The sequence below is a fragment of the Crassostrea angulata genome, chromosome 2 (assembly GCF_025612915.1).
Source record: "Crassostrea angulata isolate pt1a10 chromosome 2, ASM2561291v2, whole genome shotgun sequence".
Classification (NCBI taxonomy): Eukaryota; Metazoa; Mollusca; class Bivalvia; order Ostreida; family Ostreidae; genus Magallana; species Magallana angulata.
Window position 1 is genome coordinate 4739196 of NC_069112.1, and position 25062 is coordinate 4764257.

Sequence of the window (25062 nt, forward strand, 5' to 3'; positions counted from 1 at the left end):
TAAACTTAGAATTAACTTTGTACAGCCTATTGAGCAATTAATAAACATTACAAATTTCCAATGAAAACATAAGGGGAATTAAATACAAACTAATTGATACTTAATACTGAGAAATGTAATGTAGATGCAACTGTTTGAGTGGCATTGTGTAGATGTGGCTCATATGCCTCTAGTTTTATAATCAGAAAACATTCTCTTTATTTGAACTAAATCTTTTATCTGTTTTCCTCTACAAACAGCTTCATCCGGCTGGCTGACTACCTGATTGTGAACACGATGCATGTTCTGGCTGTGAACTCGGTGTCCACGCTGCTGAACTACCTGTCTGAACAACTCCAGAACACGCCCACTCTGGAACAGATCCAAGGGTTCGCTGAGGAGGCCAAGCAGGCGGCCGATGAACTCAAGGAGGACCCCGAAACTGTAAGTCACACCCCCACCCACCCACTACCCCGACACCCCTCTACTCTACAACAGTTACAGCTTCATTGTCATGTGATTTTTGTCTGCATATACTTCATATGAAAATCATTACATATTGTAAATATGATTTTGAAATTAAATCATTTTTTCATTGACCGTAAGTCACACACTCCATCCAATATTTTATATATATATATATTTTTTTTTTAATCCAACACTGTTTCATTTTTTTAGAGTATTTTTTTTTTGAGTGGAATTCTGCAGATTTCCATGATGCAAATACAAAATGAAAAAAATAAATTAAAATAACGCTAATTTGGCAATCATTGCCATAGACACTGAATTAAATCCATATGATTCCCACAAGCTCCATCATCACATAAAAACATCACTTACTTCCCCACCTGATCAACCATGTGTGACATCATTTTGGAAACATCATGTCTTATGACTTTTTTTATCCAATCAAATTTTTCCTTTTGTACAATATTGTGACATTGTATTTATTGCTGTGTGGCCATGTATTGCCTATTTGTATGCCGTGTGATCTTACACAGTAACTTTGCCTTCAGATACTGATTTTACATCATTATCATTGCATGAGTGTGTGAATTAAATGCATATACTTACTTATTTGGCTGAAAAATACTCACATACCCATTTTGGCTGAGATTTGCTTAACATATTGATATTTTAGCATACCTCAACTTTTCTGTTGAATATAAATTTCAAATGTACGGTATTTATTTTTTCCCTCCCTCCCCCACTAAAAATGAATGGATTCAGTATCAATGATAGTATTATTTCTCCTTAATTATTTGATGAGAGAGATCCCTATTAATAACAAAAACTCGTATTTTGGTTTTCATTTAAACCCTGCGGTGACATTGAAATTGATGCTTTTACCCACATATCTAAGTTTCATACATTATAAATATTGTTTTTTTTAAATGAATTCTCATCACTTACCCTATATATATATTACACATATAATTTAAAAAATAACGAAAACTCCTTTTTTGAGTTTTATATGATAAAAAGCCTAATTTTTCCTTAAATATTTTGAATATAAAGAATGATAAAGAAATTGATTTATAGATAAAAAGTTGCATTTGAAGTTTTCACAAACTCTATGTGATAAAAAAAATATAATCAAAAGTAAAAACCCTTACTCATTCAATATATCCCAAAATCACAAAAAGGCAAATCAATATGAATAAGTTAAATATCAGGATACATATCTGATGACCTAATTGTTTAATCCCTTTTTGTGCCGGTCCATGCTCATGCAGAGAGAAGAGAAAAAAGCCGAGAAAGCTCGACAAGAAAAAGAGAAAAGCGAGAAAGGGAAGCTGGAGGAACAGGTAGAAGAGTTATCTCCCTTTTTGCTTGGTATATACAGTAGTTATCACCCTTTCCCTGTAGCTATTTCCCTTTGCTATGCTTCCAAGCACATTTATCTTTTCCTGCTTTAGGTATTTCAGTTTCATGGAATTCCGTTAGAACATAAGCAATTTATGGTGGAGGTAGAATGTTTATTTAGGTTAATTGTCTACCAGTGTTGGAATACTGATATTTCATTGAATTAATCCTCATTAACTGTCATCAAAGGTTTGCTAAATGTTTGTTTTTCACATTCAACACATGATATAAGTAATAATTGTGTGTTATTAATTTGATATGACGTGCTAACCTCTAAAAGAAATCACCAGTTTTCTTTAACCACCAGTTTGGAATTTCTGTCCACCTTTGTGGCATAATTTTACTAATCCAATTTGTAGCTGTCATCATTATTGGAATATTTTTTTTCTGAAAAAATTAGATTCCACATTTTTTAAATATTTGTGACTTTAATACTCCTAGTATATAGATTTTTTTCTGCAAATCTTTGTAATAGAATAATTGTTCTCAAAATAATGATATATTATATATAATAATAAAACAATGATAAGTCAAATTGTTATGACAGATATGAATTAAAACCATGATTTCAGTTTATGATTAATATACCTAATTTTCTTTTATTACCTGAGTTATTAGAACACTCTGTAGTAGCTAATGTTAGTAACTATCTGTGTAAGTAATTAAAAGTTCTTTTTAGTTTTCATACATAACAAAACAATCATATTTATCAATTTCAAAATACCTTACTGATTGAGAAGATGTTTTATTTAAAAACAGGTATTGAGTGTTGAACTTTCAGTATTTTATAAGAATTAAAATAAAAAAATAGAAATTTACATATAATTCACTTGGGAAGAACTGTAATTAAAGAAATGAATATTTAGATAAATTATCATCTGAATTAAACTCTGAATTGTGAACAATCTGCATAAATACAGGTACAGACATAAAAAAAAAAAAAAAAAAAAAAAAAAAAAAAAAAGAAAAAAACTTTTAAAAAACATTAATAATTGTACAGACAAATTTGAGCCTGATCTGATCAGAGAGTTATGTGCCCTTGTAGGAGGATGAGGAGGTGCACCAGTTACCTCCCCTGTTTATCACGGAGTTTGTGCTGGAGCCCAACCAACTGTTGTTTGCTCCGGACTCGGACGACTTCCAGGAAGGACTGGCGGAGGTCATCAAGAAGTTCCAGGACGCTGTGCTCTCCGTACAGAACCTGGTCCCCGACAACTACTTCGACGCCTTCACGCAGTAAGTCGAAAATCTGATTGGCTGGTCAAGATCAGCTGAGGGACAGCCAAGTCGGACCTCTTAAAAAATGATCCATTATATTTACCCTTCCTTCCTCCTGTAAATACTTTAGAATAACTTTTATTCAAGTGCGAGAATCCTTCGCTAGAAACGCGAGAGCATGGTCATCGTGAATATTTCTCGCCGTGAACCAGTCCTTACGATTATGGTTTCATATTAACGTGACTTGGATGTAGATAAAGCTTTGTCGTAAAATCAGTTGCCTTGTACAGGTTTATTGCTGGTTAATCGCAAAATAAAGTAGTCACAAATAAAAATTGGTTTACAGTAATTGATCATGTAAATCTGGTTACATGAAGAAAAAAATTTCAGTAAGTTGTAAACACTACGTCATTCCTTTATTGTTCATAGAACCTTTGACCAATTTTGTATCATATGATAAGGTTTACAGAACTTAATCAGAGTGTACAAAGAATTGTTGACCCATAAAATAAAGATTTAGATAAGATGATATCTATTTGTCCATTTTTACTTTACAGCCCGATCATCAACAACAAGTTTGAGGAGAAGACATGCGGTGATGGTCCCAGCCTCTCTACCATGTTTGAGGATGACAAGCATCTACAGAGCATCATCTCTGACATCAGGGTCAGTCACACATTTAGAATTTAAAAAAAATGATTAAAATGCACAAACACATATTTCATCTTTAAGGATAGGTTCTGAAATTGTGTTCAATGAAAAATTGCATGCTTAAGTAAGCAATAGGTGCACAGGGGATTTTGATGATGAAAAATTTCATCCCTAAAGTTTGAAGCTAAATGCAGGGGTACCAGGTATTATATATTGAATGAATAGTTGCTTCTTTAAGAATGCAGTAGCTAGCATTATTTTGTTGAAGTTTTGAAATGTTTGCTGAATTCCTGCCATTTATTCTTGTTTTTTGTTCTGTTTAACAGAACTCGATCACAGCTGCGTTCAATGCGGCCTCTAACTATGCGGACACGTTTGAGCCTCACCGCGAGTTCTACAGAGAGAACGAGAGTCTGGACCTAGAGGGACTCAGGGCCCTGGAGCACGGTATGGACAGAGTTACCTACCTTTGTGGACATTATCTATTTATAGACAAAGCATAACCACAATTACATAATAATAATGTTACATTTAAATTAATTAAGTATAAAGGAATAAACTGTTGACTGAGATCTTATTTTTTGCATTTTTCAGATGTTGCGTTCTTCGCCAGCGCTTTGGAGAAATACCATGGTCAGGTCAGGATGGCCCAGGTCATCAAGGAGAAGCGACCAATCGGAATGCTGTTGATCGACGGAACCAAGATGAAGAGTCTGCTGAACCCCTCACCCACACGATGCCTAGATGTAAGATCTGAAATTAAAACTGTAAAATGAGTCAGTGATGCTCTTTTTAATCATTATATTACCTTCTAGAAACATGCAAGCTAATTTTCTTATTAGTGTTTTTGGTTATGATTTATTGCAAATGAATATCTATATTTGTAATATAACGTTTGTAATGAACTCTTTGATTTATTTTAGGTAATTAATGACCTGCTGCCGGTGAAGGCGAGGAAGGAGGTGGACAGACTCATCGCCGAGTTACAGGATGCTCAGTTCAAACTCGAGGTCACACCCACAACCACCATCGAGTTTGTCAACACGCTTTCATTCCTCGATGACATTCAAGTCAGGGTAAGTCAATGTCAAGTCAAGTCAGGGAAAGAAAATTTTGAGCCTAGTCATAGTAAGTCAATGTTAAGTCAAGTCATGGCAAGTTAATTTCAAGTAGACTCAAGTCTGACAAAGTCATGCCATTATTAAAAAAGGATAAACCTTGAATGAATCAGTGTCAATTAAAATGAGTTACATCAAAGTCAGAATTAAGTTGCTTTATGTCTGGCATGAAAAACCATGTAAACCTAATATTGAGGGTAAAATGCCATGTAACACAGTAAATGTTACTTGAATTTAATTATGTATTTTTCTGTTGACAGATTGATCCATTGGAGAAGGAGGCAATGATTGTGAAGGACATGTATGAGTTGATTGAGCAGTACACAGTACCCACGCCTCCAGAGGACTTCGCTGTCTATCAGGTAATATTGGTTATATATCAGGTTATATCAGGTTATATCAGGTAATATCAGCTATATATTAGGTAATATCTGTACACAGTACCCACGCCACCAGGAGACTTTGCTGTCTATCAGGTAATATATGTAGTTTGTCAGGAACTTAAAGCTCTTGTTGTAAAATCTTTATATCCAATTTTCACTAGGTGAAACATATTGGCTAAAAAGAGGAAATTTTCAAAAGTCATAATTTAATTGATTTAGGCATGATAATTCCCTTTCAGTACTTTTAATACTTTGATTTTTACAAAATTTAAGTCTAAGCAAGGCATTTTTCAGTACTTGGAGTACTTTAATTTTTATAGACTTTAAATACAAACTAGATATGTTTAGTACTTTCAGTACTTTAATTTTTACAGACTTTAAATGCATACTGGATACTTTTAGTACTTACAGTACTTTGATTTTTTCAGACTCTGAACCCTAGCATCACTGGAGTCAGGAACGCGATAGACAAGTCTCTGACAGAGAGGGACGCCAACATTGACAAGTTCTGTACACACCTGGACAAGGACATCGCCGAACTCGGAAAGGAGGTCAAGGAGGTCAAACAAGAGGCCCAGGTAAGGGGAAATAAGAACTCTCTCTAATATCTTTTAACTTTGTACAGGTTTTTTGATGAAACCTGTTTTTTATTTTGAAAATATTTTCGAGAAAAAAAATGCTAATAAATGGAAGTAATTAGTGTTTAAGTGTTAAAATATAAAATCAGTTTTCAATGTATTTGATCATTTAAAACATCAAATCATAGGATTATTTTGTGAAATTTTCTTGCCAAAGTTGAATTTTTAAAAATGGCTGCAGTTTGTTTGTTTCCAATACTGGTGCATATTCCACGGATTTCCACTTTCAGAACCCGCTGATCCTGGACTCCACAGCGGAGAAGGACAAGGTCCAGGGCATCCTGAAGCGGATGCTGAACCAGATCGAGGGCCTCCAGAAACAGGCCTTCACCTACAAGTCCTACCAGAAGAACTTCAAGGTCGAGGTCACCAAGTTTGACGCTCTTGAGGAGGTCCACGCTGAGCTCAAACTGAAGGAGCTGCTTTGGTCCGCTATTGACGAGTGGGACAACCACATCAACGAGTGGATGAGTGTGAGTATATGAGTCTATATAACCTCAGTTTGCACATATTAAATCAGGTTTTGTAACGTGAAGGTGGGGGTGGGGGGGGCAATAATTTAAAGATTTTAGATAATTGTGTTTAAGTTTTTAAAATTGAAAAAGGCTCTGTATACTGTTTTTACTGCAGGTGTCATAAGTATATTCCAGTGTAATTTTTTTTAATTGATACAGGTCTCGTTCGAGACCCTGGACCCCGAACAGATGAACAACACAACCATGAAGTACGCCAAGTCTGTGATGCAGCTGGAGAAGGGGCTTCCACCTAATGGGGTGGTTCCCATGCTGAAGGAGAGGGTGGAGACAATGAGAGACAGGGTAAGTGACCACCCACCCCCACCCCCACCCACCCTGGGTCATAAGTAAATTTTTAAGGAGGTAGATAGCAACAAAGAACAAAGGGAGAAGGCAGGCTGTTGCTTCTGCTGAATAAAATTCGGTGCAATGGGTGAACTTCAACTCTGGAAACACATTTTTAGAAAGAAGCAGAAATGAGGGGAAAAACAAACTGTTCACAGATTGTAACAAGTCAATTTTACCCCAATAAGATGTTAACAGAGTAACCTCCCTTACTTTACGATGAAGATTCTTACCATCTCAACATTGTGCCTGTTAATTGAGGCTTACCTCCCTTATACAGTTGCCCTTTTCTCTGTCTCCATTGTTACCTGACATACTGTTGTCACCGCTGTAATCTAAGTTGTGTCCCTTTGACAGTTGCCGGTGATTACGGACCTGAGGAACCCAACCCTGAAGCCGCGTCACTGGGAGGTGATAGAACAGATCCTAGACTACCACTTCACCCCCGAGGACCCTCTCACCCTTGGCAAACTCGTCGAGATCAACGCCTTCCGCAACAGCGAGGCGCTGCAGGAGATCTCAGGCCAGGCCAGCTCAGAGGCCAGTCTGGAGGCCATCCTCAAGAAGGTATGACAATAACAATATACCTGCTACAGTTATGATTTATTTAAAATACATGTTTTATTATTAAATATTATTAATATTCTTATTCTGTGCTGTAGGTCGAGGATTCGTGGAAGTCGACAGAGTTCATGGTCCTGCCCCATAAGGACTCCAAGGATGTGTTTATTCTGGGTGGTACCGACGACATCCAACAGAATCTGGACGACAGCAACATCAATGTTGCCACCATCGCCAGCTCCCGTCACGTCGGCCCGATCAAGTCAAAGGTCGAGGAGTGGCTCAGGAATCTGGAACTGTTCGGCAAAACTCTGGTGAGCAGAACCACTTAATATTTATTTCATAAGGCCTGAAGCATTAACTGAGATTATTTAATTCTGGATGTAGCATTAACTACCCTCATTGATTTTTGGATAAACATGTGATCCTCCAATGATAATAAACATTGATTTGTTTAAAAAAAATACCTTTGATCCTCTCCTGATTGCACACATTGAATTCACTATAAATCCTTTGATCCACCCCTTCAGGACGAGTGGTTGAACTGCCAGAGGAACTGGCTGTACCTGGAGAGTATATTCTCGGCCCCGGACATCCAGAGACAGCTTCCCGCGGAGGCCAGGATGTTCATGCAGGTCGACAAGTCGTACAAGGACATCATGAGGAAGGTCAACCGGGTACCACTCGCCATCAGAGCCGCCACCCAGCCAGGTAAGGATACCACCAGCAAGAGTTATTAACGTATATCCTAATTTATGTGTTTTCCCCGATTTCTTTTAAATTGCAAATTATTAAATACGCATAAATTATATTCTGTATTATATTCTATAAAAAAACTTCTTAAATTGAAAAAAATGGCTGACACAAATTAAAAATGCTACACATTTTCTCATTTTCGCAAATTTTGTGACACGCCAAAAAATGGATATATATTGTATGACACTGAAGTCAGTATTGCCACTTATCATACTGTGGTTTTATCATTCATTGACAATCAATTTATGTGTGTTTTGTTTTTCCATGAAATTATATGATGTTAAAAATCAATGTCTAATAACACAAATTGACATATCCTTTATAGATCTGTTGCTTTTATTAAATGAACAAAAATTGGTAAAAGCCATGTATGCCATTCACTATCTGAACTGTTCAATGATTATTGACACTACTTAATTTCATATCATGGTAGTTATTGCAATGATGAAAGTTATATTATGATGTGATGATTGACAGGTTTGTTGGAGACTTTCCAGAACAACAACGCCCTCCTGGACCAGATCCAGAAATGTCTGGAGGCCTACCTGGAGTCCAAGAGAGTCTTGTTTGCCAGGTGAGTCCATCTGTCTCTCCACTTCTACAATCTCTCTATCCAGATTTTTGACAAGCTGTACATTTTTTTCACACTGGTTTATCATTCTAAAGAGTTTTAAAAGAAGGAAGTAATGTTGTATACTTTCTTGGAATTCAGTTGCATATTCTATGGCAAGAATAATCAGTATATTCTTAATAACATGTTAATACTCTTCCAAAACAAGCTGAAAACTGGCTGTTGTGTAAATTTTGATACATGTACAGTACTGTAGTTTTCTGTTAAAATTAAAGAAGTATGTTCTGCAACAAAACAAATTGAGTTCAGTAATATCCTGTGCAATGACATGGAAGACAATCTTGATTTTACATTGAGTGTCATTCTTTAGAATTTAGTTAAAGTTTCTGTCATTGTTCCAGATTCTACTTCTTGTCCAATGACGAGTTACTCGAGATCTTGGCTCAGACCAGGAACCCGCTCGCTGTACAGCCACATCTCAGGAAGTGCTTCGACGCCATTGCCAAACTCGAGTTTGGTGTCCAGCAGTCTCAGGACCCAGAAGGTGAGATATCTTGCTGAGACAAAACCTTTTTGTGATTTAAAATGATTTTTGTTCTTTGATAGATGGTATTGTTTTAGATCAGATTCAAGTACCTCACATTTACTGTAAATGTTTATATTAATAACATTTGCCCATTTTGGCTGTGTATTCTGTACAGAGCTTCTGCTTCATACAAATCAAGTAAAATGTCTTGCATACATATTTATAACAATACATTCAGAATTGTGCTATATCAAATCTATTCTTACTTGTTGATAACCCAATGTTCACCAAATTTTATACATATTTACTGTAATATTTAGTTTACATAACTTTTCCCTGATTTTATGGATGAGTTTTAATGGGTGAGTTTTAATGGGTGAGTTTCAATGGGTGAGTTTTAATGGATGAGTTTTAATGGGTGAGTTTTAATCCACAGAGGAGGTACAGTACACCAACGACATCCTGGCCATGATCTCCCCGGAGAACGAGAAAGTCAGCCTCGGCAGGGTAAGATCTCTAACTTTGTATGGAAAGTTTGAACATTGTACGGAATGAAATAATATACGCCACACTGTTTCTTGTTGTGACTGCTGTATCAATGTTTGGTGCCGAGTCTGTATTTTTCAAATATGGTTAAGATTCAGTCCATGCATTTCTTGTTGAGCTTAAAAAACCAAAAGCTTACACAGAGCTCTGGATTTATTATCAATTGAAAACACATACAGGCAATGATATAACTAAGTCCTTTAACCTTATATATTTACATTTTCCAGTGTCTTTGCCTGTGATAACACTATGTATTGATTTTGTACTATATAACCCATAACTTCAAAAGACGCCAAATTGAGGTGCAAGCGGGGTTTGCTTATTTATATTTAAATATTTAATCGTGCGATGGCCTAAAATTATATAAATATAAGTAATAAGGAATCATTATTTGAATATTATAAGGTGATAATTTCAGTCGGGGCGTGATCAAATCTATCATAAAGCCATTCATGCTTTATTGGATTTGATCACGCTCGAGCAAAATTATCACCTCATAATACTCTAAGAATGATTCTTTATTCCTTAAGTAAAATAGTCAGTACAGTAATGCACTTGAAGAAAAAAAATTGCCCTTTTAATGATGTCAGCCATTATTTCCTGTATGTGGCCACACAGATAATCCAAAAAAATTTGAATAAGTGACAAAACTATATATTTCTTCATTGCAGGGTTTGAAGGCCAGAGGGAATGTGGAGGACTGGCTAGGAAAGGTGGAGGAAGCCATGTTTCAGAACTTACGTAAACTTGTCAAGTTTGCGCTGACGGACTACGAACAACGCCCCCGCTCTGAGTGGGTGGTGACACACGCCTCACAGATCGTGCTGACTGTGTCCCAGATCGTCTGGTGCCGCAGCGTGACCGAGATCCTGGAGGGGGACCATGACAGACTGGAGGGCATGAGGAACTTTGAGCAGCAGAACTTTAAGGTCAGTGATAGTAGGTCATTTGAAGGTTAAAGGTCAATGTCCATATCCTCAATTATAGGTCATTGCTTCAGTAAGATGAAGGCCAGTATTAGGTCATTGATATAGTAAGGTGAAATCAGTTTTAAAAGAAGGTAGAGGTAATGATTTAGAAAATGTCATGGGGATAATCCAGAAAGATTAATTATCTTTCAAAGGAATTAGATTAATTAATGAAAACATGTATCAGTATTGAGACTAACATCTATGTCCTTTGTTTGTGTAGGATCTGAATGAGTTGGCCAGCATTGTGAGAGGGGAAATCCCCAAACTCGCTCGAGCGAACCTGTGTGCCTTGATCACAATTGACGTCCATGGACGAGATATGATCACGGGAATGGTCGCCTCCAAGGTGGACACAGTGACTAACTTTGAGTGGCAGAAACAGCTGAGATATTACTGGGATCTCGAGATGGACAACTGTGTGGTCAGGATGTCCAACTCGCTGTACGTGTATGGCTACGAGTATCTCGGGGCGTCACCTCGTCTCGTCATCACCCCCCTCACTGATCGTTGTTACCTGTGTTTGATGGGAGCCCTACAGTTAGATCTGGGTGGTGCCCCGGCTGGCCCCGCAGGGACAGGAAAGACAGAGACCACCAAGGATCTCGCCAAGTCGCTCGCCAAACAGTGTGTGGTGTTCAACTGCTCCGACGGTCTCGACTACAAGGTCGGTGTCCCTATATTAGATAAATCATACATATATTGTGGTTGTCTCAAAATAATTTAAAAATTTCATCTTTGTGCAATTAAGTTTGTAAGATTATTAAATGTGCATGAAGCTATTTTTGTGGATTAAAAATTTGTAAAAGTCAAGTCACGTTTTGATGATCATACTGAAAAATAAGGACACATTTCAAGCTGATAGAACTCATGTAAAACTGCTATTTTTCTCAAATGATGATGTTTCTTTTATTTTTTGGTCAATTAAATTCTCCGTTTTGATACCTTGCCTGCTTTTCTCTCCAGATGATGGGTCGGTTCTTCTCCGGTCTGGCTCAGTCAGGTGCCTGGTGCTGTTTTGACGAGTTTAACCGTATCGACATTGAGGTCCTCTCCGTGATTGCCCAGCAGCTGATCACCATCCGTAACGCCAAGGCCGCCAAGGTCTCGCGCTTCATGTTTGAGGGTCGCGAGATCAAACTCGTGATGACCTGCGCTGCCTTCATCACCATGAACCCTGGGTACGCCGGGAGAACAGAGTTACCCGACAACCTGAAGGCCCTGTTCAGGCCTATCTCTATGATGGTGCCTGACTATGGTAAACTTAACTAATTCAATAAAATATGTTTAAATTAAATTAGACTTAACAGACTGACTACTGTGGATTCCTTATTGTACGCGAGTATTTATGTCCTTGATTCAACCATTTTGAAACAGTGGGCAAGAATATAAAATTGCAAAAGTCAAGTTTTCACAAAGACTTATTTAGTTTACATCTGTCTGAAAAAGAAAACCTGGATTCAAAAATCCGCGAGATGTGTTTTTGGCAACTTTAAAGAGATATTAATAATTTCTCGCGTTTAATTAGGAATCTACAGTTTCTTATTCATTGTATAAGAAAATATTTCTGTACCATTCATTAATATTTCTAATTGCTGAACAGATCTTTTTTTTCTCCCTCTCTTTAGCTCTGTTAATGCTTTTATCTTTCTCTAGCCCTGATCGCTGAGGTGATCCTTTACTCGGAGGGTTTCGAGTCCTCCAAGAACCTCGCCAAGAAGATGGTACAGATGTATAAGCTGTGCAGTGAGCAGCTGTCCCAGCAGGACCACTACGACTTCGGGATGCGGGCGGTCAAGTCGGTGCTGGTGATGGCGGGGGCGCTGAAGCGACAGAACCCCGACAAGAATGAGGACGTGGTACTGATTCGTGCCCTCAGGGACAGCAACCTCCCCAAGTTCCTCAAGCAGGACGCATCTCTCTTCCAGGTATGTACATGATAGTTGAATGTCTGGGGGCAAATTTTCATGTATTGTCAAATCAATGGTTGTTTCAACCTTCTGGTAGTTTTTTGCCAATGGATTCTCTTGTACATATAATAATGTATAACGATTTCCTTACCTTTTACGCTAGTCTATAATAAAGAAATGATTTTGTTAATTTTTTCTTTGATCCGAAATTTTAAAAATGGCTGCAATTAAGATTAAAATTTATCAATATTTCTTTTGATTGTCATATCAGAGGACAAATTGCCTGAAAAACTTCACCAATGCAGATTTGGTAGACAGTGTTTGTTAAGGGTATCCATGTTTTAAAAATAGTGCTTGGATAAGTATAGCGTTGTTATGATTGTATTTTTTGATCCTTTACTTTGTAGGCCATCCTGCAGGACTTGTTCCCTGGAGTGGAGATTCCGGAGCACGACTACGGCCGTCTGGAGGAGGAGATCAAGAATGTGGTGGAGACCAAGAAACTCCAGATCATCCAAACGCAGATCAAGAAGATCATCCAGTTCTACGAGACCATGGAGGTCCGCCACGGGGTCATGTTGGTGGGGCCCACAGGCGGGGGCAAAACCACCTGCTACACGGTAGGTCAAAGGTCAAAGTTGATAAATCTGGGTCTACAGTATGATTATGAGTATGTGAAAACAAGGAGGTTTTTATTTCAATTTTTTCAACTGCCTTCATGTTCATCTGATTCATAATTAGGGAAAAACAGCAACAAAAAAATTCCTTAGAAAGTGCCTTGGTGTACATGTTAATTGGAGAAAAGGGCATATCATGTGATTAGTATCATGATATAAAGGATTCAGCAATTGCCTCATGCTAGGAGAAGTTATATTTATTCCTGCTATATGAGTTAAGGGTTCTCTTGACTTACCTAAGCATGTCTGTGTGTTGTGACACACCTGAGTTACCTGTCTCTCTCTGTTACAGGTGTTACAGGACACGTTGACCAATCTCCACGCGGCGGGGGTAGAGAACCCGTTCTACCAGCCGTGTCACACCCACGTCCTCAACCCCAAGTCTATCACCATGGAGGAACTGTACGGGGGCATCAACAAACTCACACTCGAGTGGTCCGACGGTCTCATGGCCATGACCGTCCGATCCTGTGTACAGGTAGGTAGAAGTGAGGGGGTGTGAGTTTAACATTGTTACGGGAGGGGAAGAAATCAGGTGTATTCTGACAATGTGTACAGGTATGTGGAAGTGATGGGGGGGGGGGGGGGGGGTGGTCTGAGATTGTTGAAGGAGAAGGAGGGAAGTACTAAGGAAAGTCAGACATTGTGTGGACAATCGCAGGCTGACCCTAGAGGAGTCTGTAATGGGGTTTAACTCGTTTAAGGTCTGATATTGAGAAAGGTTGGGGGATAATTCAATTATCATGACCATAACTGTCAAAGCATCTCTCCAAGCATGTAAAAAGTTTTATAGAATATAAATCTCTATACTTGTCTCTCTATTTTTGTGTAGGACACTTCTATGGACCACCACTGGGTGGTGTGTGACCCCCTGAGAACATTCTCTATTATTTCTCTATCTTTCTCCATATACAGGACACTTCTATGGACCACCACTGGGTGGTGTGTGACCCCCTGAGAACATTCTCTATTATTTCTCTATCTTTCTCCACATACAGGACACCTCCATGGACCACCACTGGGTGGTGTGTGACCCCCTGAGAACATTCTCTATTATTTCTCTATCTTTCTCCATATACAGGACACTTCTATGGACCACCACTGGGTGGTATGTGACGGCCCGGTCGACGCCCTTTGGATTGAGAACATGAACACAGTACTGGACGACAACAAGATGTTGTGTCTGGCCAACAGTGAGAGGATCAAGTTCACCCCCTACATACACATGTTGTTTGAGGTCCAGGACCTCGCAGTCGCCTCCCCTGCCACTGTTAGCAGGTAAAGTTCCACTCTTACATACTCATATTGTTTGATGTCCATTGTTAAGACAAATAGTTTGATAATTAAAGTGACTGTTGAAATAGGAGTATGGTTAATAGGAAATGTTAAACAAAGTTTATGAAGATTTAATATATGTCAGAAAAAGTATTAGATAAAACTTTACTGACAGCTGTAATATCTTTTTTGCAAAAATAATAATTCAAGATAGTGTAACAAAGTTAATGAAAATGTCAATGGATTTGGAAAATGGTACAGAAGTATATGTAATTGCACATGACATGCATCCACTTTTTTAAAGCTTAATATTTATAGAGATTGTGATTTTATTAATAAGTATTTAAATATGATAAAAGAAATGATCTGCACAGGTATATTATGTTCATTTTACCTGTCCACATGTCTACATGTGATGTAATGTTTACTTTTACCTGTACAGGTGTGGCATGGTGTTTGTGGACCCTGAGGAGCTGAAGTGGCTGCCCTTCACCCAGACGTGGATGAATGGATACGCGGATAAAGTGAAGGATGAGATCCGCGAGTACATTCTGGATCTGTTTGTCCGATATGTGGATGACGGATTGACATTCATCCGGAAGAAGTGTCAGCAGAGCATCAACCAGGTAATGCTCTATGTCTTTTTGTGGATTTTTATTGAATCCATTAAAACATGTATTACAGTAATCATTGGGTCAGTTAATGTATGTATTGTCTACAATCGAAGTTAGCTGCATTATATTTTTTTTGTATAATTAGAATGAAACTCACCTTTCTTCTTCTGTAAAGTAATACTGGTTTTACCTGTGTGTTTTACCTTTTTACCTATAGAATTTTTTTTACCTGTGTCATATATGATAATACCATCTTGATCATAACTACTGTAATTATTACCTGTGTAATCCTGTATAATATTTACCTGTGTACAGGTGGACATCAGTAAGGTGACCACGCTGTGCCGTCTCCTGGAGTCCCTCTTGTTCCGTCGCGGCGGACCGGACTTGAACCAGGACATGAACAAGCTAAACCCGATCCTGTGTACAACGTTCGTGTTCTGCTACCTGTGGTGTATCGGCGGGAACATCACCGAGAATTACTGGGATGCGTTCGATACGTTCGTCAGACAGCAGTTTGAGGACAATGGAGATGCCAAGGTTTGTACTTCCTTAATGTTAGATAATGGAATCATAATTTAGACATCTACTCCTGTTTTTTATGAGGTGATCATACTTTTAACACTGTCTGTACTTGATGAACTGAAACCTCCTAATTTGATAAAGTGATTATATTTTGACACATCCTGTACTTCATAAAATATTCATACTTTTGACACACCCTTTATTAAATAAAATGACCCTGCTTTTGACTCCCCTTTATTAGATGAAATGACCTAATTTTTGACACCCCCTCTATTTGACAGCTGCCCAATGCCGGCGACCTGTGGAGCTGTTACATGGACTTTGAGACGCGCCGCATGGACCTGTGGGAGAAGATCGTCCCTCCCTTCAAGTACGATAAGGAGGTGCCGTTCTTTGAGATGTTGGTCCCCACCGTGGACACCGTCAGGTTCGGCTACCTGCTGGAGAAGTTCCTTTCCGTCAATCACTCCGTGCTGTACACAGGTGGAACAGGTGTCGGAAAGGTAAGATTGTAAAAACAGGTTATAGAAATGTTTGCCATTTAAATATAATTCATTCAATAATCTGTATTAATTTTTAAGAACAAAGTAGCAATTTTTACATGCATAATTCTTATCTGGTAAGACAAGATTAATAAAGTTTCAAATAATGTTTGGATGTACTAAATTCACGAGAAAGTATTACAATATTAATATACCAATTTGTTTGTTTGACAGTCTGTAGTTGCTAGAGGACTCCTGAACGGAATTGCTGAGAAAGCCGACTACGTGCCACAGTTCATCAACTTCTCGGCTCAGACCAGCAGTAAGAGAACCCAGGAAATGATTGAAGGGAAGCTGGAGAAACGCAGAAAGAATGTGATCGGTGCCCCGCTGGGCAAGCGGGTGATAATCTTTGTGGACGATTTGAACATGCCTAAACTGGACACTTACGGCTCTCAGCCACCCATTGAACTGTTGAGACAGTACCAGGACTTCGGGGGAATGTACGACCGAGAAAAACTCTTCTGGAAGGAAATCCATGTAAGACATTCTTCGGTTTATATTAATATTTTAGTAACATACACTAGAGGCTTGTTTAGCAGAGCAGACACTCATACTAGATAAGTGCTTGCCGGAGAGTTCCCAATGTCTACGTTTTCATGTTGTTAGTAAGCACAAATGTTAGCAACCTGCTCTGATAAAAAGACCTATGTATCGCCCATAAGCTGAAATGTTTGCTTAAAACAGAGACTCTCATTTAAAAAAAAACTTTGTAAGTTTATTCAGGGAGAATATTTTTTTTAACACTGATGGTGAAAGGCCTGTCTTACACATTTAGTATGACATTTTCAAATGTATTGTTTTTATGATATTTCATAAAATAGTTTCTTTAAAAGTTTCTGATTTATAATTTTTATAATAACAATTTTGATGTATAATTGTGACGCTATTCTTTATTTACAGGATGTGACGCTATCCGCGGCCTGTGCGCCCCCTGGTGGAGGAAGGAACCCTGTCTCTCCGCGATTCTTCCGTCACTTCGCCATGTTGTCCATCCCCCCTCCCTCAGAACACAGCCTCAAACACATGTTCATGGTAAGGACACTGTCCAGTCTTGCATAAATATCTGATCCAAGTATGCCTATACATGACTGGTGACCTTTGACCTTCTGATGGTTTGGTTAATTTGTATATGAATGAGATTTGAAATTAAAAGTATATGAAATCGTCTGCGTTGTACATAATTATCAATTCTGTAAGTAAATTTATGCTTTGATTTCGGTTTGTAGAAACAGTAATTTAACTGGATTTAATTTTTTTGCAGCAAATCCTGGCTGGGTTTTTCATGGACTTCCCCACGGCCGTGCGTCAGACAACAGAACCAATTTGTCAGGCTGCCGTGGAGATTTACGGCAGGATGTCGACCGACCTCCTCCCCACCCCCGCCAAATCTCACTACGTCTTTAACCTGCGTGATCTGTCCAAGTGTATCCAAGGTTAGTTCAAGCTGATCAAGTTTGACTTCCTTTAATGTACTATTTTTAGTTTGACATGGAGACCATTAAAACTCTTTAGAAAATTTTGATTGAAACTCAATATGAAAAATATAATGTTGAAAGTTCTTATGAAAATTATAATTACAGTTTGCAAAAAACAAAAATTGATACCTTTATTTAGCTAATTAAAGCAGCATTTTGAAACTCTTGTTCTAAAGTAATGAGGGTAAAATTAACAACTCTTTCAAAAGACAATAGGCCAGTAGATTACAATAATGACCTGATTTTTTGGACAATAATGGTATTGTGTTCATATAATGCATTGCTTCATTGATTTTTGTATATATGTATATTTTTGCCTGACCTCTGAATTTCCTTAGTGCTGTTTTCCAGTGGTTTATCAATATATTGTATGTGTTGTCCCGTCTCACAATTTTCTCTCTGTTTCTTTTTCACCAGGTCTGCTGCAGGCGGACACTGGCGTGATCCGGGACGGGAAACAGGTGTTCCGACTGTTCTGTCACGAGTCGATGCGCGTGTTCCACGACCGACTCATCAACAACGAGGACAAGAAGTACTTCCACACTATGCTGGCTGAGATGGCCAGTAAACACTTTGGGGAGGTGAGTGTCTTGATCTATAGTGTAATTATAAAAATCAGTTCTATGTAGACGTTTAGAAGTACTTTCACACTATGCTTGCTGATGGATAGTAAACTCTTCTGAGTGGTGAGTAGCTTGAATTGTGTTTTCTTTTCTCCATCCTATTACTACATCCTAGTATGCAAAGCAAACAAATTCTGTACCTGAAATAACCTTTAAAGAAAGATTAAAAAACCAGGAGTATATAGGAAGTTGATTAGATAAAATATGATTTGATCGATCACGGTATGATATATATTGCTGTGTTGTACCCAGAATGTGGAGGCGGACAGTTTCACCACACATCCGATCATCTTTGGAGACTTCATCAAGCTCGGCGCGGAGAGAGCGGACAGGATCTACGAGGAGCTGAGTGACATGAAGAAACTGACCAATGTACTACAGGATGTAAGTCTTTTTGTGTATGGAAGGGGGATGTCTTACTTTCTATACAATTGATTTGTTATATTGAAGAAACTGTGATATAAGTAAGGAATGGTATATTGGCCTTAAAAAGCTGCTGTATAGCTTGGATGTATCAAAATCCGGATGGTATCAGACTGGTGATCAAAACCATTGTGATCTTCCGTTTATCTTTTTGCCTATTCACCCTCTGCCTCTGCTGTTTACAGTATCTGGACGATTTCAACATGAACTCCTCCAAGGAGATGAAGCTCGTGTTTTTCCTGGACGCCATTGAGCACGTCTCTCGTATCGCCCGCATGATTCGTCAGGACCGAGGAAACGCCCTGCTGGTCGGAGTCGGGGGTACCGGCAAACAGTCACTGACTAGGTAATTAAGCAGTGGATTGTCAAATCCTTTGAGTTTTGAATAATAATTGTAGGAATAAATTTTTAATTCATTCATATATAGGGTAAATTTTATAAAGGTATAATCTTGGTTGGACAATTAAGGCTAGTAAGTGTATGTATTATTGTATGGGAGTAATTGAACTATTTGTACATAAATTATTTGATCAGGCTTGCCTCCTACATGTGTACATTGATATTTATGTGTATACTTATTTCTTCCCAGACTGGCCTCCCACATCTGCTCCTACATGTGTACATAGATATTTATGTGTATACTTATTTCCCCCCAGACTGGCCTCCCACATCTGCTCCTACATGTGTATATAGATATTTATGTGTATACTTATTTCCCCCCAGACTGGCCTCCCACATCTGCTCCTACATGTGTATATAGATATTTATGTGTATACTTATTTCCCCCCAGACTGGCCTCCCACATCTGCTCCTACATGTGTATATAGATATTTATGTGTATACTTATTTCCCCCCAGACTGGCCTCCCACATCTGCTCCTACATGTGTATATAGATATTTATGTGTATACTTATTTCCCCCCAGACTGGCCTCCCACATCTGCTCCTACATGTGTACATAGATATTTATGTGTATACTTATTTCCCCCCAGACTGGCCTCCCACATCTGCTCCTACAAGTGTGTACAGATTGAGTTGAGTCGAGGCTATGGCTACGCCGAGTTCCACGACGACCTGAAGAAGCTGTATCACTACGCCGGGGTCCAGAACACACACACCACCTTCCTGTTCACTGACACACAGGTAAATAGGAACTACAACTACTAATTCAAAGTCAAAGGAATTTATAATTATTGCTTTCCAAAAAAGATAGAATGCTTTGAGATTTAAGTAAGCATTTTTTATGAAATTTTGCAAATAATTTCTTATTTATTAGGGAATTATATGACAAGCACTTCAAACAAATACTAATGTCATTATTATTGTTTATGTAAATACTGAGTTGTTTGGTTGGAAATTGTTGTGTATATTGAATTACCTTGTTGTTATAGATTGTTGTAGAGGAGTTCTTAGAAGACATCAACAACATCCTGAACTCTGGCGAGGTGCCAAACCTGTTTGAACCAGACGAGTACGAGCAGCTGATCATTGGCTGTCGTCCGGCCGCAAAGGAAGTAGGCATTGCCGAGGGCAACAGGGACGCGATCTATGACTTCTGTATCAACAGGGTCAGGAACAACCTCCACATCGTGCTGTGTATGAGCCCCGTGGGGAGCGCCTTCAGGACGCGCTGTCGTATGTTCCCGTCTCTCGTAAACTGCTGTACCATCGACTGGTTCACGGAATGGCCGCGCGAGGCCTTACTCAGTGTGTCCACGTCGTTCTTTGAGAGCGTCGAACTCGGAGAGGACAGTCTGAAGGTAAGTCACAGAAAAATAGGCTCAGTTGATGCCTATAGATATAAGTAATCAGTAACTTAGTGAGACCGTGAGTGTTGAACTCAGAATTCAGAAAGGACAATATGTTTCAGAATAAAGCAGTCATATTTTCACTAAAAGTGGGAAATTTATGACTGAACAAAATAATAATGTTGCATCAAAAGAATAGATAATCTTGATTTTTAACATCTGTATTTGTTCTTAAAAAATGTAAGTCCCTAATTTAGCAGATATTTTATCATGTTTGATGTTATACTTGTCTGATAAATCTTCCTCCCTTTTTTCAGCAAAAGATTGCTGAGATGTGCGTGGAGATCCACATGAGTGTGAGTGACATGGCCGAGCGGTTCTACAATGAGCTGAAGCGGCGCTACTACACCACCCCGACCAGCTACCTCGAGCTGATCCGCATCTACATCTCCATGCTGCAGGAGAAAACTAAGTCAGTTACAACCCTCGTGTTCAAACAGTTATTTTATTTTTACAACCCTTGCTTTATTTTCAAAACAGTTAAACTAAGGAGAGTAGTACTTGGCCCCTTTTGTTAGGACACATATAACTTTGGAAAGTCAAAAACTAGTTTCATAGATTGGATTTGTCTGATAAACTACATAGTCTATAGTATGCAATTGTCAGTTCCATATTCAAACCCACATCAAACTTGAGTGTCTTTTAAACATGTTATTTTCCACTGAGTTTTCCCACAGCCGGTGGGAAACTGCACCAATTTTCTGCAGAGTGTCTTGTTTTACCTCTTTATTGCAGTTGTTGATTAAGGTTTGTTATTGTGTTATAGACAGCTGAAGATGGCGCGTGACCGTGTGGACAATGGTCTGAAGAAGATCTTGGAGACAAACGTGCTCGTGGACAAGATGAAGAAGGAACTCATCGCACTCGAGCCAGAGCTCAAGAAGAAGTCCGAGGACACCAACAACTTGATGGAGAGACTCGTGGTGGACCAGGAGGCTGCTGATAAGGTCAGGGTCACACAGAGGTCACATAGAGGTCATCTGACTTGTCTAGAGGTCATCTGTCTAATGGTCATCATGGACTCTAGGTGTTATTTGATTTACTGATAAGTCTTATGACTTGTTTGGTGGTCATTTGACTTGATGACTTGTCAATAGGTTGTATGACTTAGATAGGCTGTAGCTGATTCAGCGATAAGTCATGTGTAAAGTACTGAGAGATTATAATACTTTTAAAAAGTTATGTAATAGTAAACAAAATTCAGGTTCGATTTCAAATTAATGAAAAACTGTTGACTTCATTCTAAAGGTGCGTAAAGTGGTGGTAGAGGACGAGGCTGTAGCTAAGGTTAAGGCTGAAGAGACTCAGGCCATCGCCGACGACGCCCAACGTGACCTCGACCAGGCCCTGCCTGCCCTCGAGGCTGCAGTGAAGGCACTGGATTCACTCGACAAGAGCGATATTGCTGAGCTTCGAGTCTTCTCCAAGCCACCCGAGCTCGTACAGACAGTCATGGAGGCAGTGTGTATCCTGCTTGGCTCCAAGTAAGTGACCCAGGTCAAAGTTCATCATATTGTGTAGAGATCTATCTTTTAAATGATATGTGTATCTCCAAGTAAGTGACCCAAGTCAAAGGCTTAAGATGATAAAGATCTATCTGCAGAAAGATACTTGTGTAAAATAAAGAATCCATGGTACTGTCAAGTTTGTCAGTACTGATCATTGTTTACTGCGGTTTGGTTGACAGGACTGATTGGACATCAGCCAAGGTGCTGCTGGGAGATGCCAACTTCCTGAAGAATCTACAGACATATGACAAAGACAGTATCCCAGACTCGATGCTCAAAAAACTCAAAAAGTACATCGACAATCCAAACTTTATCCCAGAAAAAGTCGAGAAAGTCTCAAAGGTAGGCAGAGAGCCTGTTTATTTGCATTATTTCAGTCCTGTTATTTTCTAATCTTTTTATGTATAAAATGTTTGAGAATGAATTTAAGAAAATACAATGACATGAAATCACATAATTTATTGATGGATGTTATATAAAGGTGTGTACCGGTAGTTGTCATAATATTGTTTCAATGTCAAAGATTGTAGATTTCCTTACAGAGAACCTGATTCACGAAAGATTTCAGAGAAACACATTTATCTTATCTATTCATCTTACTTCCAAATAAATGACTTTGGTTATTTTGGTGCAGCTGAGATCAGATGAACAGTATTTTCTGTCATATATTTTATTTCAGTTGGAATCTTCCCAATGAATGACCACTCTCTTTTTTTCTTCAATCTAAAAAACTGTCACCACATTATCTTCATTCATCAAAGTCTCATTAATACCAATCAAATCTTTTCCATGTTCTCTCTGGAAATGAAAATTTCTGCATGAAAACAATAACATTACTTTGAATCATTTTATGCTGTTTTACCATTCTGCTTTTCCTTCTGTTAGTCAGGGTCCCTCACCCCCCAGGGACTGTCCTGACCCTGGGGGAGGGGTTGAACTACTTTTCTGTTACTGACCACTCTGTCTCCCCACAGGCCTGTAAGTCTATGTGTATGTGGGTGCTGGCCATGGATTCTTACTCCCACGTCTTCAGAACTGTGGAGCCCAAGCGAGCTAAGTAAGTGAATTGGAGCGTGATGACACGATTAACACAGAGAATGTGACGCCATGCGTAACACTGTCCCCTGTTCTGCCTGCAGCGTGTTTTCTTTATGTTACTTCCCTATTACTGCATTTGCAAGCGTTTATTTTGTATCTGTGTGTTGATTTTTTGTTATTTTAATGTCTTTGCTGTGTCGACTTCACTTAGTTTAACATGGGTTGTTTACTGGAAAAAGGAACATTTTTGCTCCAGAATTACTTGATTTTCACCTTATTTTCAGATAAAAATCAGATTGAAACTATCAAAATGAGATTATTTCAAATTCTATCAAAGCTACAGCATTTTAATGTGTTACCATTTTACTATTTTTCTGTGTTAAGATCAAGATAAAACGGGCCGGGATGAATCTTTTGGAAGTGTAATTGTTCAAAAATTTATAAGAGCAAAGATAACCCTTTACGCAGTTAAAAAAGAACAGTGTAATTAACACAACCATACACTAATAAGCATTTACAGAGACCTGCCAAGGGAGACCACTGCTGACAGATCAAGCCAAATATTATAGTAATCAGTCAGGGTTACGGGTTTACGTGTGTAATGTACCTTATAATTTACGTGTAACTGTAAACTGTTTACAGGCTTGTAAGTCGATGTGTATGTGGGTGATGGCCATGGATACGTACGCTCAAGTCTATCGACTTGTCCAACCCAAGAAACAGAAGTAAGAGTAGTGTAAAACTAGTACCACTCTCTAGTGTAGCAGAGTAAGAGTAGTGTAAAACTAGTACCACTCTCTAGTGTAGCAGAGTAAGAGTAGTGTAAAACTAGTACCACTCTCTAGTGTAGCAGAGTAAGAGTAGTGTAAAACTAGTACTACTCTCTAGTGTAGCAGAGTAAGAGTAGTGTAAAACTAGTACCACTCTCTAGTGTAGCAGAGTAAGAGTAGTGTAAAACTAGTACCACTCTCTCGTGTAGCAGAGTAAGAGTAGTGTAAAACTAGTACCACTCTCTATTGTAGCAGAGTAAGAGTAGTGTAAAACTAGTACCACTCTCTAGTGTAGCAGAGTAAGAGTAGTGTAAAACTAGTACCACTCTCTTGTGTAGCAGAGTAAGAGTAGTGTAAAACTAGTACCACTCTCTCGTGTAGCAGAGTAAGAGTAGTGTAAAACTAGTACCACTCTCTAGTGTAGCAGAGTAAGAGTAGTGTAAAACTAGTACCACTCTCTAGTGTAAACAGAATATCTCTTGCAGAATACTTAGAGTATAAAATTATATCCAGAGAATATGTAGTGTAGAGAGTATATAGAGATTTCATAGTGTAGAGATTATAAAGTATATGTAGTGTAGATAGTAAATAGAGAGATTTCATAGTGTAGAGATTATAAAGTATATTTAGTGTAGATAGTAAATAGAGAGATTTCATAGTGTAGAGATTATAAAGTATATGTAGTGTAAATAGTAAATAGAGAGATTTCGTAGTGTAGAGATTACCAGGTATATGTAGTGTAGAGAATATTTAGAGATTTTGGATATACATGTCTTATAGATAGGTTTGTAGAGTTGACCAATTTAAAGAATTTTTGCTAGAGATTATCAATTTTTTAGAATTTTAGAATAACTTCAACTTTACTATGTAGATATTTTGGCAAAAACACTGTTAAAACTTGCTATACTGGCGAGACTCAATTCAATTTATTGTGTCTGAAGAATTTTGAAAAAAAAATTGTAGTTTTCTATAGACTAGGATCTATAAATTCATAGCCTAGATCAGTGTGATGGCTTAGTTAATGTCTAGTGAAAAAAATATTCCTTAAATCTTCTTACGTTGTATTCTCTATATTTAATCAGTATCTAGACAACTTTTAGAGTTTTTCCTATAAATAAGAACTTATTACTTATATTGTATAGTCAATTCTTGTAGATTTTTTCTCGTTATCTGTTTCTTTGGAACTTGGTACATATCATATCTAGGATTGTGAAATAACTGGTTTCTGTTA

General features: G+C 38.3%; 2 protein-coding genes across 5 annotated transcripts in view; one reads left to right on the forward strand and one right to left on the reverse strand.

The window, feature by feature from the left end:
* The window catches only part of LOC128170722 (tropomodulin-1-like), a 66399-nt gene that overhangs the window by 23151 nt on the left and 18186 nt on the right, over window positions 1-25062 (reverse strand). The gene's annotated exons all lie outside the window — the stretch shown is intronic.
* The window catches only part of LOC128170698 (dynein axonemal heavy chain 6-like), a 47421-nt gene that overhangs the window by 10672 nt on the left and 11687 nt on the right, over window positions 1-25062 (forward strand). For 2 of the 4 annotated variants that reach the window (XM_052836457.1, XM_052836459.1), the window contains 40 exons: window positions 240-423; window positions 1716-1787; window positions 2891-3081; window positions 3621-3729; window positions 4041-4161; window positions 4309-4460; window positions 4638-4790; window positions 5093-5194; window positions 5644-5793; window positions 6084-6326; window positions 6528-6671; window positions 7071-7280; window positions 7376-7588; window positions 7805-7985; window positions 8508-8604; window positions 9003-9145; window positions 9564-9634; window positions 10345-10602; window positions 10865-11308; window positions 11608-11899; window positions 12298-12569; window positions 12959-13171; window positions 13521-13706; window positions 14310-14506; window positions 14946-15129; window positions 15433-15657; window positions 15924-16145; window positions 16359-16664; window positions 17088-17219; window positions 17449-17620; window positions 18080-18243; window positions 18538-18669; window positions 18894-19054; window positions 19700-19850; window positions 20099-20467; window positions 20773-20927; window positions 21282-21462; window positions 21764-21999; window positions 22203-22365; window positions 22998-23080. In XM_052836457.1, coding sequence (XP_052692417.1) covers window positions 240-423; window positions 1716-1787; window positions 2891-3081; window positions 3621-3729; window positions 4041-4161; window positions 4309-4460; window positions 4638-4790; window positions 5093-5194; window positions 5644-5793; window positions 6084-6326; window positions 6528-6671; window positions 7071-7280; window positions 7376-7588; window positions 7805-7985; window positions 8508-8604; window positions 9003-9145; window positions 9564-9634; window positions 10345-10602; window positions 10865-11308; window positions 11608-11899; window positions 12298-12569; window positions 12959-13171; window positions 13521-13706; window positions 14310-14506; window positions 14946-15129; window positions 15433-15657; window positions 15924-16145; window positions 16359-16664; window positions 17088-17219; window positions 17449-17620; window positions 18080-18243; window positions 18538-18669; window positions 18894-19054; window positions 19700-19850; window positions 20099-20467; window positions 20773-20927; window positions 21282-21462; window positions 21764-21999; window positions 22203-22365; window positions 22998-23080 — 7434 coding nt within the window. Of the gene's footprint in view, window positions 1-239; window positions 424-1715; window positions 1788-2890; window positions 3082-3620; window positions 3730-4040; window positions 4162-4308; window positions 4461-4637; window positions 4791-5092; window positions 5195-5643; window positions 5794-6083; window positions 6327-6527; window positions 6672-7070; window positions 7281-7375; window positions 7589-7804; window positions 7986-8507; window positions 8605-9002; window positions 9146-9563; window positions 9635-10344; window positions 10603-10864; window positions 11309-11607; window positions 11900-12297; window positions 12570-12958; window positions 13172-13520; window positions 13707-14309; window positions 14507-14945; window positions 15130-15432; window positions 15658-15923; window positions 16146-16358; window positions 16665-17087; window positions 17220-17448; window positions 17621-18079; window positions 18244-18537; window positions 18670-18893; window positions 19055-19699; window positions 19851-20098; window positions 20468-20772; window positions 20928-21281; window positions 21463-21763; window positions 22000-22202; window positions 22366-22997; window positions 23081-23703; window positions 23787-25062 lie in introns of all 4 variants that reach the window. The other 2 variants (XM_052836456.1, XM_052836458.1) reach the window with 2 other exon arrangements.